This window comes from Drosophila hydei, unplaced genomic scaffold, assembly GCF_003285905.1.
Source record: "Drosophila hydei strain 15085-1641.00,03,60 unplaced genomic scaffold, DhydRS2 tig00000426-arrow-arrow-pilon, whole genome shotgun sequence".
Taxonomy (NCBI): Eukaryota; Metazoa; Arthropoda; class Insecta; order Diptera; family Drosophilidae; genus Drosophila; species Drosophila hydei.
This window is the reverse complement of record NW_022045728.1, coordinates 223076-237223: the sequence shown is the minus strand read 5'-3', so window position 1 is coordinate 237223 and position 14148 is coordinate 223076. Positions and strand designations below refer to the sequence as shown.

At 43.3% G+C, this 14148-nt stretch overlaps 1 protein-coding gene across 2 annotated transcripts in view; it reads right to left on the bottom strand.

Moving 5' to 3' along the window:
• Positions 1-725: 725 nt before the first annotated feature.
• LOC111593054 overlaps positions 726-14148 on the bottom strand; it is a 51387-nt gene continuing 37964 nt past the window's right edge. The window contains exons 2-5 of one of the 2 annotated variants that reach the window (XR_002751014.2): positions 3242-3306; positions 2593-3106; positions 1099-2466; positions 726-1030 (exon numbers count right to left, since the gene is read on the bottom strand). Coding sequence is in view for 1 of the 2 variants with exons in the window: in XM_023305628.2 (XP_023161396.1) it covers positions 1170-2466; positions 2593-3106; positions 3242-3245 (1815 nt within the window). In the remaining variant the exon portion in view is untranslated. Of the gene's footprint in view, positions 2467-2592; positions 3107-3241; positions 3307-14148 lie in introns of both variants that reach the window. The other variant, XM_023305628.2, reaches the window with a different exon arrangement.

The following is a 14148-nucleotide window of genomic DNA, read 5'->3' as shown; positions in this document are numbered from 1 at the left end:
TATGTAACATATTTGGTTTTTCGTTTTATTTTTCATTTTCTTTTTCTGGTAAGCTCAAATTGCACGTGTTTACATTGAAATCAACTTGCAGATTGCAATAGACTTGAGTAAGGCTCAAGCAGCCCTTGATAATTATTAATAAATATATATATACATATATTTGTATATATATATATATTTATAAGTTTATTTTATGGAACCTTAAGACCGTCTCCTAGTTTCCGACTGAACTGAAACTGATTAGAACATCTATAAACATTTATAGAATATATATGGATTTATTTAAAGACTTTAAGTTCGCATTGAGTTTGATTTTTTTCTGTTTGTTATTCATATGTATTCGTTTCCATTCATAACATATTCGTTATTTATATATGGTTATTTTTGCATATAATATGTATAGTCTGATATGGGTTAATACAGTTAATATTTGTACATTTTAGGATTAGAAGCATTTGCTTTGCATTTCAGTTGATTACAAAAAAATAGTATGTATATATAAATATATGTGGTATATATATATATAGTAAGTTGACACATTCATATTGGCTGAGATTCTCACATTAAAAAAAAAAATACTCTTTTCGTTTTTCCATTAAATATTTTTCGTTATTTTCTTTTCATTTTCATGTGGATTAAAAATGTAAATACGCTTTGTATGTAAATATATATGTTTTATATTATATGTATATATGTATATATTTAATAGAATATGCATGCTTTAATGTCTGTCGTTAGGTAAATTTGTCAATCGGCCTGCCTCGCCCACGTCCTTGTTTTCCCTGCCCTGCGATAATCACAAAACTCACCTGCTCTGTTGCCATACTAAAAAAATTGTGTCTCTGCTATTGCTATTAACTACTAGGTGTGCCCGGGTCACTCTGGTCACTCTGGCCACTCTGGTCACTCTGATCACCTTTACGATTTACCGTTATTGTTTCAAATTGTACCTTATGTTCCGGCTGTCAGTTGCGCTTCGTTTGTCCTGTGATTTGTATGAGAAATGATGCATTGAGATGCAAGTAGCTCGCTGCACAGCAAAGTCAGTGGATCAGGATCAAGGAATGTGTGTATAGGTGATTGCCGTCGTCTGCTCACCTTACATTCCTTTAATCTCCATTGCGTGTCGCTGTTCGGCTGTCCGTTTACTTGCGTCTCGGCGGCCCGATCTATTTGACAAAGAGATCCTTGAGCGTGGCGCACAGCGAAGCATCGCACGTGTCCTTCGAGTCGTCCTCGTCGCCCTTGCTGAACCAGTTGAGCGTGGAGCGCATGGCTCGTCCGGCCTGCGACTGGGCCGAGCTGGCGGCCGACGGCCGACTGCGTCGACCACCGCCAGAGCCACTGGAGCTGCTGCCACTGGCGCCGGAGTCCTTGGGTACGGCACCACGACTGCCACTGCCACTGGCACCGGCCGCTGCCGCGCGACCAGCCGCCGATGTGGATGCCCCGGCAGCATTCATGCCGCCGCCCATGCTCGCATTGGAGCTCTTGCGCAGAAAGCCCTCGATGGCCGTGCCCAGTATAGTGGCATCGACAATGTTCGCCTTGGTGGCATCGGCCCAGCTCTTCTTCTGCTTGCTGCGTGGCTTTAGCTTCGGCTTGCCGGAGTCGCCGCCAAGCGGATCCTTCTTCTGCAGCCGCTCGAGCATATCCTTGGAGAGGGCCATGGCGCTGCTCTTGCTGCGCACGCTCTTCTTGCGCGGCAGCGGCGTCGTCTGACGCTTGCCAAACCAGCCGGATATGGCGGCCGAGCTGTTGTCCTGCGCCTCGCTCACCAGCTGCTTGGCGTTGTTCAATATGGACACGTCGAAGCTGTTGGAGCGTGTCGAGCGGCCTGCATTCGGATCGAGCAGCATGCTGCTCGACGTCTGCCCACCACTGGGCGTGGGCGTGGCGCTAGTGGTGCGTCCGCGAGCCGCCTGCTGGAACGTATTGCTCAAAAAGGGGCTGGTGGCACTGTTGCCCGTGGCCCCCGACGAGCTGGAGGAGCCGCCGTCCGGATCAGGCCGGTGCGAATCGGGGCCCGAATAGCTCCCAGATCCGGTTATCGAACTGAATATGCCAGCGATGTCTGTGCGGCTGCCCAGCAAGCCCATGCCGCTGCCAGACTTCTTGCGTCGCGTCGATGCACGCGCCGACAACGGCTGCGGCGACACACTCGGTGCCTGTGGATGCTCTGAGGCACGCCGCATGATGCTGCCTCCAGCCGCGCCGGGCTGGGGACACTCGGAATAGCGGCGATTCGTGTAGCGTCGAGCTGGTGCCCCGGCGCCAACCTCATCCACCGTCTGCACCTCGCACACCTTCTCGTTGCTCGACGTCCAGAGCTTCAAGCGTGCCTTGCGCGACTGCAAATAGATGTCATCCATAATGTCCAGCTGCAGATTGTGTATGCTGCCAATAGGGTCTGTCGAAGGGGGTCCTGTATTGCTCTCCCGGCGTGAGTTCAATACGCGGCTGCTGCTGCAATGATCAATGGAAATGGTCATTAACTCGAGCTGGGTCTAGGTGAAGCTCAAGAGACTCTCACAGCAGAAGAATCAGCTCACAGACTTAGCTTACAGATCCCTCAAGGGCTGAGTGACTTACCCATTGCTTGATGGATAGGCGGCGACAGATTCGCGGCGAGAGCGTCCAAAGAGTGTGGTGGGCACCTTCGAGATGGTAACAACTGAGTGCCGACGGCCGGACGGAGCCGGCGCCTGTGAGAGTGTGGCCAAGAAGGCGGCCTCCTTGGGCGATGGGCCGGAGCCCTCGCCGCCGCGCTCGGATAGACGACGCACCTGACTGGCGGTGATGCCCTCGGTGACCTGCTGCGAGGGCAGCGAGTGTTTGCGAGCCTCGCGCGGATCCCGCCACGGTGATAGCAAGTAGGGATTCACGGGCGAATCAATGTCCAGACTGGCGCGATTCGAGAACGTTTCGGAGCTCTCCGGCTCCAGCTCCTCGGGCAAATTCGATTCCTCGACAACGATGAGCGGCTCCTGCTGTGTGATGTGTGCGGCATGTGCATGTGCCTGGGGATGTGGATGCGGCAAGCCGGGGCCATGGCCGGCCCCACCACCGAAGCGCACAAATGGCGAACCACGCAAGCGTAGCGCATCTAAAACACAAAGTGGAAGCAGTTAAATTGCAGATTGCTAGGTGATGCCGTCTCCCACATGGACGTTCATTAGTGTCGTGTCGTGTCGTGTCGTGTCGCCGTCAACATTAACGCTACTCCCTCTCGCTCACTTACCCATTTTCACAATTGCTCAATTGCTAGCCAGTTGGGAATACGCTCGTCCTGTGTGCGTGTCCTAGCTGCAAAGCGAAAGGAAACCACACATCAGATAAATATTCTATACAAATGTGATGAGCTGGTGTGTGTGCCTGTCTGTGTGTGTGTGTGTGTGTGTGGCAGGTTAAATAAAGCCAGCATGTTCATTATCCATGTGACGAGCATACGCTTTCGTTAGGGTATAGTAACTATGTCGTGCCCCAGAGAGCACTCCGACACAGTCGCCAATGCCTAAATATTTGGCTTTATTTTTTGGCTAAGACAAGAGCTCATATCTGGAAGTCAGTTGAGCCATTTGCTCGCACTGATTTCTATAGTGAGTAAAGCCTCAAATGGCAGCAGCAATCACTGCCTCAGCTGGCTTGGCTTGGTGCGCTCAACGACTACCTGGACAAGCAGAGCATTCAGTGTTCGTTGTAAGGCCCACAGGCGCTGTGACTTGTTACAAATTGCAAAAGGCAAGAAAATCATGCATCAAAGTAATTAAAGCTGTTGCGATGCTCTACACATTGCCATTGCCGCTGTCCTGGGAGTTGACATTTCGCTATTCAGCTAAAGCCAGCTCCCACTTGGCCAATAGAGCTGTGTGTGTGTGAGTCAATACAGTCGCCATAATGAGCATAAAATTATGCGAAAGTTGAAATGAAATTTCACCATTACTCAAGGCCCGCAAGACTTTGTATTTATGTGGCTGCGCGTCATGGACAACTGGTGTAACCCGGCCATTTTGATAACTCAGTCAGCTTAGCCTCTCGGCTTCGCAGCTTCGCAGCTTCTTAGCTGCCCAGCTGTGCGGAGCAATCCCCTGACCAGCCCTGTCCGCCAGTAATTACGGCCAAGAAGTTTTCGCTTTGACACAAGTTTTCAACGGCCCAAGCCGTGGCAATTTGGGCCAAGTCAGTTGGCAGCTGTAACTGGACTTAGTCGGGGCCACCGCAGCAGGTGTAAATATGACAACGCGTTTAAATAATTATAAAGTTTTTAGTATTATGGCCAAGCGAGTGAAAGAGAGCAAGATATTAACTTTAAGGCCAACACCAAATTAACTGCCTTCAGAATGCGATTGCGCAAGCAAAACTCAACATTCTAAATCAACTAACTTCGTTTGTCTTAGCGACAATTTTTATAATCAAAACTAATTAAGCAGCTGTGGGCGTGGCTGGCCGCCATTCCAGGCTGAATTTTCTTGTGCATGGAACATAAATCAGAAAGTTTTGCCCCACACTGCACAGCTCTTTAAGCCCTTTGATCAGCTTAACTAACATAAGTCTGGAATAATGGATTTTAAGCATTTGCTGAGGCTTTTTCTTCTAGACTCAAACAACTTTGAATTGGTAACATTGCTTCATTTGACAATCCATTTAACAGCTTATTATTGTCTCTTATTGAGCTCAGCTTGTTATTTTATTACAGATAAATTCATCAATGTGAGATTGAAATTATTATTCAAAATAATGGTTCTGTTCGCCCATGAGCCATTTAGTGTTCCAGATAGCGCCTTGACCACAATTACATGGCCAAAATCATACTCAAATATTAATGTCCTATAATAAGCTATACAAAAAAATTAGTTTTATTGGTATAAGAAATATATTTTTTTAGTTTATTATAACTAAAACCTATGTAACTTAAAAAAAAAAACAGCTAACATTATAATCTCGACTATAACGAATGGTTCTAGCGCCTCATCTGTTGGTGCGTTTGTTAAGTTGACTACATAGAGCTAGACAGCTGCTACTTAAAGTCTGCTCTATTCAATTTGTAAGTCTGAAAAACTTTGTTACTTAAAATACCAGAATAGCTGGCTACCGACTCAGCTTTGCTCCAATTTCTTATCCATATCGGAATTATATTGAATTAGTAGTCTAATTAGCTTTTCTCGCATCTCGAATCGGTTGGCCGATTTGCTCGACCTGCAGACCTAAATTGGCAATCAGCACAAAACTTTGCGTTCTGTGTTAAAGTTTAACTGAATTAGATGATTGACAAATGCTGCGAAACACGCCCACAACATCGGCAAGCACTGAATGGACAAACAAGCCCTGGCATGGCCATTGTTATGCTCTGCTCCATACACTTGACCAGTGCTTATATTCAAAACAACTAGCAGTGCTGCTGCTGCCAGTGACCGACTGACAGATGCCCTGCTCACTTAGATCCATTCCATTTTGATTAGTTTTCTATTGCGGCATCTGCTCTGATAATCAATTTCAATTCCAGCTTGAATTCCAATTTGAATACAGGTTAGACTTGAAATTCCAATAAGAATATCGACATTTTATCCACGTATGAACAATGCCTTGAGCTTCAAGTTTGTCCGAAAACATCGCCTACGTCTGCTGAGGTAACTTCAATATCTTATATATTCATATAATTAGATATCTATTTATCTATATAATTATATATCTATATGTCTTTATAATTATATATCTATATATCTAAATCTATTTTTTTCTGGCACGCCTCCTTTTCCCTGTTACAAACACAAAGACAAAGCCGTTATAGCCTATTAACCCATTTAGCGCAGCTTTCAGGGTATAAATATAGGGAAAATCTTCTATTTTTTTCCACTTTTTTTATTTGATTGGAAGCTTAGGCAGAGTGCGGGCGTGCTGTTTTTTATTGTGGGTCCGCTGAATGGCAAGTGCCAGACACATCAATTGCTTTGACCCAGTGATGTGTGTGTGTGTGTGTGTGTGCCCATGGGGGTTGTGTGACAGGCCGCTGTGAGCCTTATTAGATACACAGTGTCGAAAGAGTCCTTGCCGGTCTCAATGACCTCTGCTCTTCACTTTTCGCTTTTCGCTTTTCACATTTCAAATTTCACATTTCAGCTTCTGCAAGCTCCATTTGCATGCGTATTTGTTCGGCTGCGGCGTAGCGCATTGTTTGATTGCTTGATTGATTGATTGACTCGCTGACCAAATGTCAGACAAACCAATGTGAGTGATGTGAACAATGTGCACGATGTGACCAAATGACATATTGACCGCATGACAAATTGACAGATTGACAGCCCGTCGCTACTCCGACAGCAGTTGCATGTGCCCCAACAGATTCCATGTCATTCCGGTTGCGGACAGAACTCGACCCAGTTGCCCGCCCAGCTTTATTTAATGGACTTTGCAATAAGTTTGCACAGCAGCAGCAGCAGCAGCAGCAGCCACAGCCACATCGCATATGCATAAATATTGAATGTGGCAAGTGCACATCATTATGTTTGTTAATACATTATCATACTAAAAATCTTCAATCAATAACGAACAAACAAATATAGTTGTTACTCTGGGCTATATGCGACTGCATAATGCGCTTTGAGTTCCATAATTTATCACAAAAATATAAATCATTTGCAAACTATGTGTGTGATGCTGTTGAAGGATTTAATGCTGATACTATCTATAAGAGTCAATTAGCAGATATTGCCCTGTTCTTTTTAGATATATCTATATATATATATATATATATATATATATTTCTATATCTTTATATATTTGTATATTATTCCACAGACTCTTTATTAAGCTTTAAAGAGTAAGTAAATTCAGAAAAACAATGCATGGTATCATAGCCATCTCGCTCTCACTCAGCAATACTCGGGACTACGTTCAGCAACAGCTATCTTTGTCTCTTTCTCGCACACATTAGAGGAGCCAGAGCCAGTGAGCAGTGTGTAGCGAAGACACAAACTCACTCGGATAATACTTTTACAACAGTTCCCTTACAAGCTCCCAGCCTCACACTAATACTACTGCAACAGTAGGGGGCAATCTGCCATTCTGCTATGCATTTCACAGTCTCGCGTTATATTATATAAGACATATATATCAAATCACTAGACTCTAAACTCTGAGTATCGATACACTTTCATAGAGTAGCTCAGCAGTTGCCCACAAGCTCCAGCTTGTAGTGTTATGTTGCTGATTGCTTATTTTAACCAACTTATCAGACATTTAAGTGCCTCGAGACAGGGTTATCTAGACGCGTTTATGTAAGTGAAACTCCAAGTTGATTGCTTTAATAGCGACTTGAAAGCAGGAAAGCTTAAGAAGATGCTATGCGGATGCATGTATTATAATATAGATATGTTTATATAAGTATATATATATAGTAGATTGCATTTCATATGGGGTCGAAATATATTCCCTGCAAATGCACATCGAATATTTTAAGCCAAGTGAAGCATTCGACACATCTCAACTAAATGCTTGGCACAGTTTGTTGAGCACAGCGAAAATAAAATATAAATACAAATAAAAAAATATATGAATATATAAATATATAAAAAGAAAAATATACACAAATATACAAAATAAAGGAGCTGCTCACTGAATAAAGAATAAGTAAACATTAGGCTCTTAGCACTTTGCTCGTTATCCTTTGCCCTCAGCTCTGTGGAGGGGCAGCGGCGGCTGCTTACAGAGAAAGAAATCTATAGTTTGCATCAATTCTGATGAAAAACTCAAGCAGTCGCCATCAAACGAATTTCCTTTGAATTAATAATGAACAGCAAAATGAAAGGAGCTGCACATTGACATTTAAGCACACAGACACACACCGAGACCCAAGCATTGTGCCCCTCATTGACTTAACTTCAGTCCATAATTATAATTATTACTGAGATGTTGCATTGGCAATTATCGAAGATGCAGCTGCTTAAGCCGAGCAAAGCTCTTCTTTTGACTGCAGCGAGCAGGTTCAGTCAGAAGTGTAAAATGCATGAAGTTGTTCATGATTGATGGACTTCAATACAGGTAAATGATACAGTAAGAAGTCGAGGTCAGGGTCGAGTTAAATGCAGCATGACATATAGTAGATAGTAATATACATGTATCTATATATATTCTTAGTATATGCGCCATATAATTTAATTGTTACCAACTTTTTGTGCATTTCCCAAAATTGAGCTGCTTTAAGAAAAAAATACTTTTGTAGTCTTATCTTTGGTAGAAAAATCAAAACTTAAAGCTAATTTTGATTCGCGCTATAAAAGCTGACAGACATAGGAAAACTGTGGTTTCTTTTCTTGTAAGTTAAGAATTCTATTGAAAAAATTGGAGGTGGGACACAAAGCCGCACTTCACATTTCCAGGAAAGACTTTTTGCCAGCGAGAATGATTGGCTAGCAAAATAATCAGTGAAATATCAAATGAGAGCTGGTCTGTGGCATCAAATACATTTTATTAATGCATATTAAATGTCTTTGCCATTACATTTCCAATTTAATTTTTGTAATCATTATGCTAATAATTTCATTTAAAACCGTATAAAATATTGCATAAAACTATTTTTTTTATATGTTTGGTATTGTTACAGAGAATATGGAAAAAATGTAATTACTGCAGGCCAATGTTTTTGCGCTTTTTTCACTTTTTTTTAATATATTTGCTGAATTGATACAGAATACAATTTCATTTTATATTAAGAACAATAAAACAGAGCTCAAATAAAAAATAAATAAGAGTAAAAAAAAAAACTGTTGGACCGTTGCACGAAGGATATGAAGAAATATTCCACATAGGCGGAGAACGTGAAGGCTGCGCTACCCTGATGACACGCTGTATATATATATATATATATATATATATAAGTTAACTTATAACACTTAGTTAGCTTATAACACTTAATATAAGGTATTATTCAACACTTATTATCGGGTGCTAGACAAGTTAAGGAACAGCCCTGGCAAGAGCAACTCTACTTACGCCGGTGAGGCTATGATTTGTAAAAATATAGATCAGTCTCGTGTTTTAACTCGTACTGATAGGACATGCTAAAAATTGGTGTCATATAAGTAAAACTAAAAATAGTGAATATAATAAGAAAAACCAATAAAATTAACTGTTTCGATTATTCAAAAAAGAACAATTAAAAGCAGGGTTAAAAAGCGTTCTTCCAGTAAACCGCTTAAATAAATATTCACTCCGTCATTTGCTCGTTAAATGGCTTATTTCATTGTCTGAGCCCGAGGCCAGCAATAAGAGGCACAGTCGCCTCTCAACCTAACTTTCAGTCACCACAGGACTGGAAATCATATAATTGGCGCCCAACTAGTGGTCGGACTCCACAACCAACAACAATTAAGACAGCAGCGCGGGAGCTGCAATTGACAGATCTTATAAAGGGATTTTTTTTTTTGTTTTGTGTTAGTTGAATCTTGTAAGTGGATACTCTAGCCAAAATTTTTCTTCAAACACAAAAAGTGTTAAAATTTATTTTATAAAAAAATACCTAGGACTAGCGAGTATTTTATATTGCAATTGCATGTAAAAAAAAAAAAAATTAATGATCAGAACCAAGTGAGAGTGACTACTTTGGGAATTTTAGTGGCAGCAATTGATCATTCAGATCGTCAATAAAATTACATTGTGTTACTTTCTGTGTGTCTGAAGTTGTGCATGCAGTTCTCGTAGTTCAGAGCTGTGACGTAATTCGACCCATCTTCTGACGGCCCGTTTTATTTTTCGCGACCACTGACCTGCGCATGTCTCGGTTCAACCAATATAGAAACCCTCGCAGGCAGTCTAGCGACTCAGATTCCGACTGTGTAGTTCCCCCACCATCAGGTAGAATGGATGCAGATCAGCTTACGGAAATAATAAGGACGGCTACTAGCAAAGCTTTAGCCGAACAGGCCGCTGTAAACCAGCAGAGGGAACATGTATTAACTCAACGAATTAATGAGTTAGCTGAACAAATAGCGGTAGCAAACGTTGCCGCCCCACAAGTAGTAGCGTATGCTGCTATAGGAATTAGGAACGATATTCACTGTGACGAGCCACTAGATGCCGTCAAATGCTTACCTGTGTTTGCAGGGGTACAGGAATCGTATGTATCTTGGAGGCAGGCAGCATTAGCCACTTACGAGATCTTCAGACCGTATAATGGCAGTTCTCGTCATTATCAGGCCGTCATCATCATAAGAAGCAAGATTAGGGGCCCCGCAGACGCGGTGCTAGCCTCATTTGGTACTGTGCTGAATTTTGATGCGATAATAAATCGCCTAGATTTCACATACAGTGATAAGAGACCAATTCATGTCATTGAACAAGAATTAAGTACCTTGAGGCAAGGTGGCCTGTCCCTGCTTCAATATTATGATGAAGTAGAGAAGAAACTCGCTCTTCTCACAAACAAAGTTAATATGTCATATGAGCCGGCTTTAGCAAAGGGCCTATGTGAAAAATTCCGCGACGATGCGTTGCGTGTGTTCATATCGGGTCTCAAGCGCAGTCTAACAGATGTGCTCTTTGCAGCAAAGCCCAGAGATCTGCCTTCAGCGCTAGCTCTCGCGCAAGAGGTCGAGTCGAATCACGAAAGGTACTCATTCGCGGCTAATTTTGCAAAAAGTCTTGAAGACAAAGAGCGCAAGCCGCATGCAAAAGCGCAGGGTCACCAATATGAGAGGCATTCGCATCAAGCCGAAAGACAAGCTAGCGGTACAAAGAATCCGCACTTTAGCAAGCAAAACAGGGCCCCATTTCGGACTGACCCACGAAGCACCAGGCAGCACAACAATAATGGCGCACCAGTGCCCATGGAGGTCGATCCTTCCTTTTCAAGGGTAATGCAGCCCACTCAGGCCCTTGCTTACGCGAACAAGAAGCACCCCGCATCTGACCGCACAGGCGGTCTGAGAAAGCAGCAAAGGTTGAATCACGTCACGCAAGGCGCGGGACAGGGGGCAGAGGTGTGTGCTGATGCTGCCTCCAGCGCAGCGGCACAAATCAATGACGTTACTAGTTATAACTCTGATGCCCTTAATTTTTTAGGAGTAAATCCCTTCTACCCGTCATCAGACGAAGAGTAGGAGGGACTCACATGCAATTCCTCATAGACACGGGCGCGGCCAAGAATTTCATTCGGCCACATAAAGGGTTGAAAGGCGTCCGCTCGGTAGAGTCCCCCTTCAAAATTCACTCCATTCACGGCGAGACACAAATTACACACAAATGCTTTGTTTCAATGTTTGGGTTAAAAGCAACTTTTTTTATTCTGCCGGACTTATCAACCTTTGATGGGATTATAGGCCTTGACCTGCTAAAGCAGGCATCTGCTTCGCTTTGTTTAGCTTCAGGACAACTTAAGTGGGGCACGGAGGTCGAACCAATCACCTTCCACAAATGCAAAAATGTAAATTTCACAAATGTAGACTGTGCAGACGCATCCCCATTAGTTAGAAGTTCTTTTTTGAAAATGCTGAAGACCAGACAAAAGGCCTTTGCAGACCCAGACGAGGCGTTGCCGTATAACACATCAGTCGTGGCTACCATTAGGACTACAGACGAGCAACCGATCTATGCCAAGCTTTACCCATATCCAATGGGAGCGGCTGATTTCGTTAATAAAGAAATCAAAGATCTACTAAAGAATGATATAATTCAAAAGTCCGTCTCTCCCTACAATAACCCAATATGGGTAGTAGACAAGAAGGGCACTGATGAAGCGGGCAATAGGAAAATGAGGTTGGTAATGGACTTTCGTAAACTTAACGAAAAAACCGTGCCGGACAAATACCCTATGCCAAATATATCAATGATATTGGGGAATTTGGGGAGAGCCAAATTCTTTTCAACATTAGACCTCAAGTCTGGTTATCACCAGATCATACTCGCTGAACGCGACCGTGAAAAAACCTCTTTCTCTGTGAACGGGGGGAAATACGAGTTCAAAAGACTCCCCTTTGGATTAAAGAATGCAGCAAGCATCTTTCAAAGAACCATCGACGACATACTGCGAGAGCAGATTGGCAAATTTTGCTATGTTTATGTCGATGACGTAATCATCTTTTCAGAAGATGAGGAATCCCACATTAAACACGTGGATTGGGTCCTAAAAAGCTTACACGAAGCAAACATGAGGGTCTCCGTCGAAAAGTCACGTTTTTTTAAGAAAAGCGTGAACTTTCTTGGTTTCGTAGTCACCAGCACTGGCACCACGACGGATCCTGAAAAGGTTAGGGCAATACAGGAGTATCCAGAACCAAAAACGCTGTTCGAGGTTAGATCATTTCTAGGCCTCGCAAGTTATTACAGATGTTTCATTAGGGACTTCGCCGCAATAGCAAGACCCATCTCGAATATCCTGAAGGGTGAAAATGGAACAGTCAGTAAGCATAGGTCCAGAAATATAAAGGTTCAATTCTCTGAAGTGCAGCAGAGGGCATTTCAGAAGTTGCGCGATATTTTGTCATCCGAGAATGTAATGCTCAGGTACCCCGATTTTAAGAAGCCATTCGATCTAACGACCGATGCTTCGGCTCACGGCATAGGTGCAGTTTTGTCTCAAGAGGGTCATCCTATAACAATGATTTCAAGAACATTGAAGGACAGTGAGGTTAACTATGCAACCAATGAGAGAGAGTTATTGGCCATTGTATGGTCACTTGCCAAATTAAGGCACTATTTGTATGGGGTGAAAGACATTAATATCTTCACTGACCATCAACCCTTGACCTTCGCAGTTTCGGAATCTAATCCAAATGCGAAAATCAAAAGGTGGAAAGCGCGCATTGACGAGTCTAATGCACGTATCTTCTATAAACCTGGCAAGGACAATCTGGTTGCGGATGCCTTGTCAAGACAGCAGCTCAACGCTATAAATGAGCAAGAAATTGAGTCCTGCGCAGCAACGATCCACAGTGAGGTATCTCTCACCAACACCATTGAGACGACAGACAAACCCTTGAACTGTTTTCAAAACCAGATAGTGCTAGAAGAGGCGCGTTTCCCCTTAAAACGAAGTTTTATTCTTTTTGGAAATAAGAAACGCTACTTGATCAGCTATACATGCGTCGAATCGCTGCTAGACGAGCTCGAAGATGTAGTCTCACCCAAATGCGTAAATGCTCTCCACTGTAATTTACACACGCTTGCAATGATACAAGATGCATTGGTGCGAAGATACCCAGCCACAAAGTTCTGGCATTGCAAAAATCGCGTAGTGGACATATTTGCGGTTGGAGAAAGAAGGGAAATCCTCACAGTCGAGCATAATAGGGCCCATAGGTCTGCACAGGAAAATGTTAAGCAGGTACTCTCCGAGTACTACTTTCCACGGATGGCAAAAATTGCCAAGGAAATAGTACAAAACTGCAAAACATGTGCTAGGGCTAAGTATGATAGACACCCCAAAAAACAAGAGCTTGGAGAGACACCGATCCCCTCACATGTAGGAGAGATGTTACACATAGACATTTTCTCCACTGACAAGAAATACTTTCTCACTTGCATCGACAAGTTCTCTAAGTTTGCTATCGTCCAACCGGTCGCTTCAAGAACCATTGTGGATCTGAAGCCAGCCGTAATGCAACTTATGAATTTTTTTCCAAAAGCCAGATCCATTTACTGTGACAATGAACCGTCATTGAATTCAGAGACCATCATGACTATGCTCACAAACAACTATGGGGTCAGCATTTCAAATGCACCACCATTGCATAGCATATCGAATGGACAGGTTGAGCGCTTTCACAGCACTCTGTTAGAGCTAGCCAGATGCCTAAAGATCGACAAAGGCATAAATGACACCGTAGAAGTCATTTTACTGGCCACAACCGAATACAATAAGTCGATCCATTCGGTCATCGACCAGAGACCAGTTGATGTGGTTCAGGCGCACTCTGATGAGCCACAAGAGAAGATAGAAGAAAAGATCAGAAACGCTCAGACGACGCTCAGAGCTAGGGAGAACGCAAAGCGGCAGAATAGAGTCTTCGATGTTGGTGACAAGGTTTTGGTCAAGTCCAACCGACGGCTCGGAAACAAACTCACACCTTTATGTGTCGAGAAGGCCGTGGAAGCAGACCTGGGGACCGAGGTCCTCATTAAAGGAAGGGTGGTCCACAAGGACAACCTAAGATGACT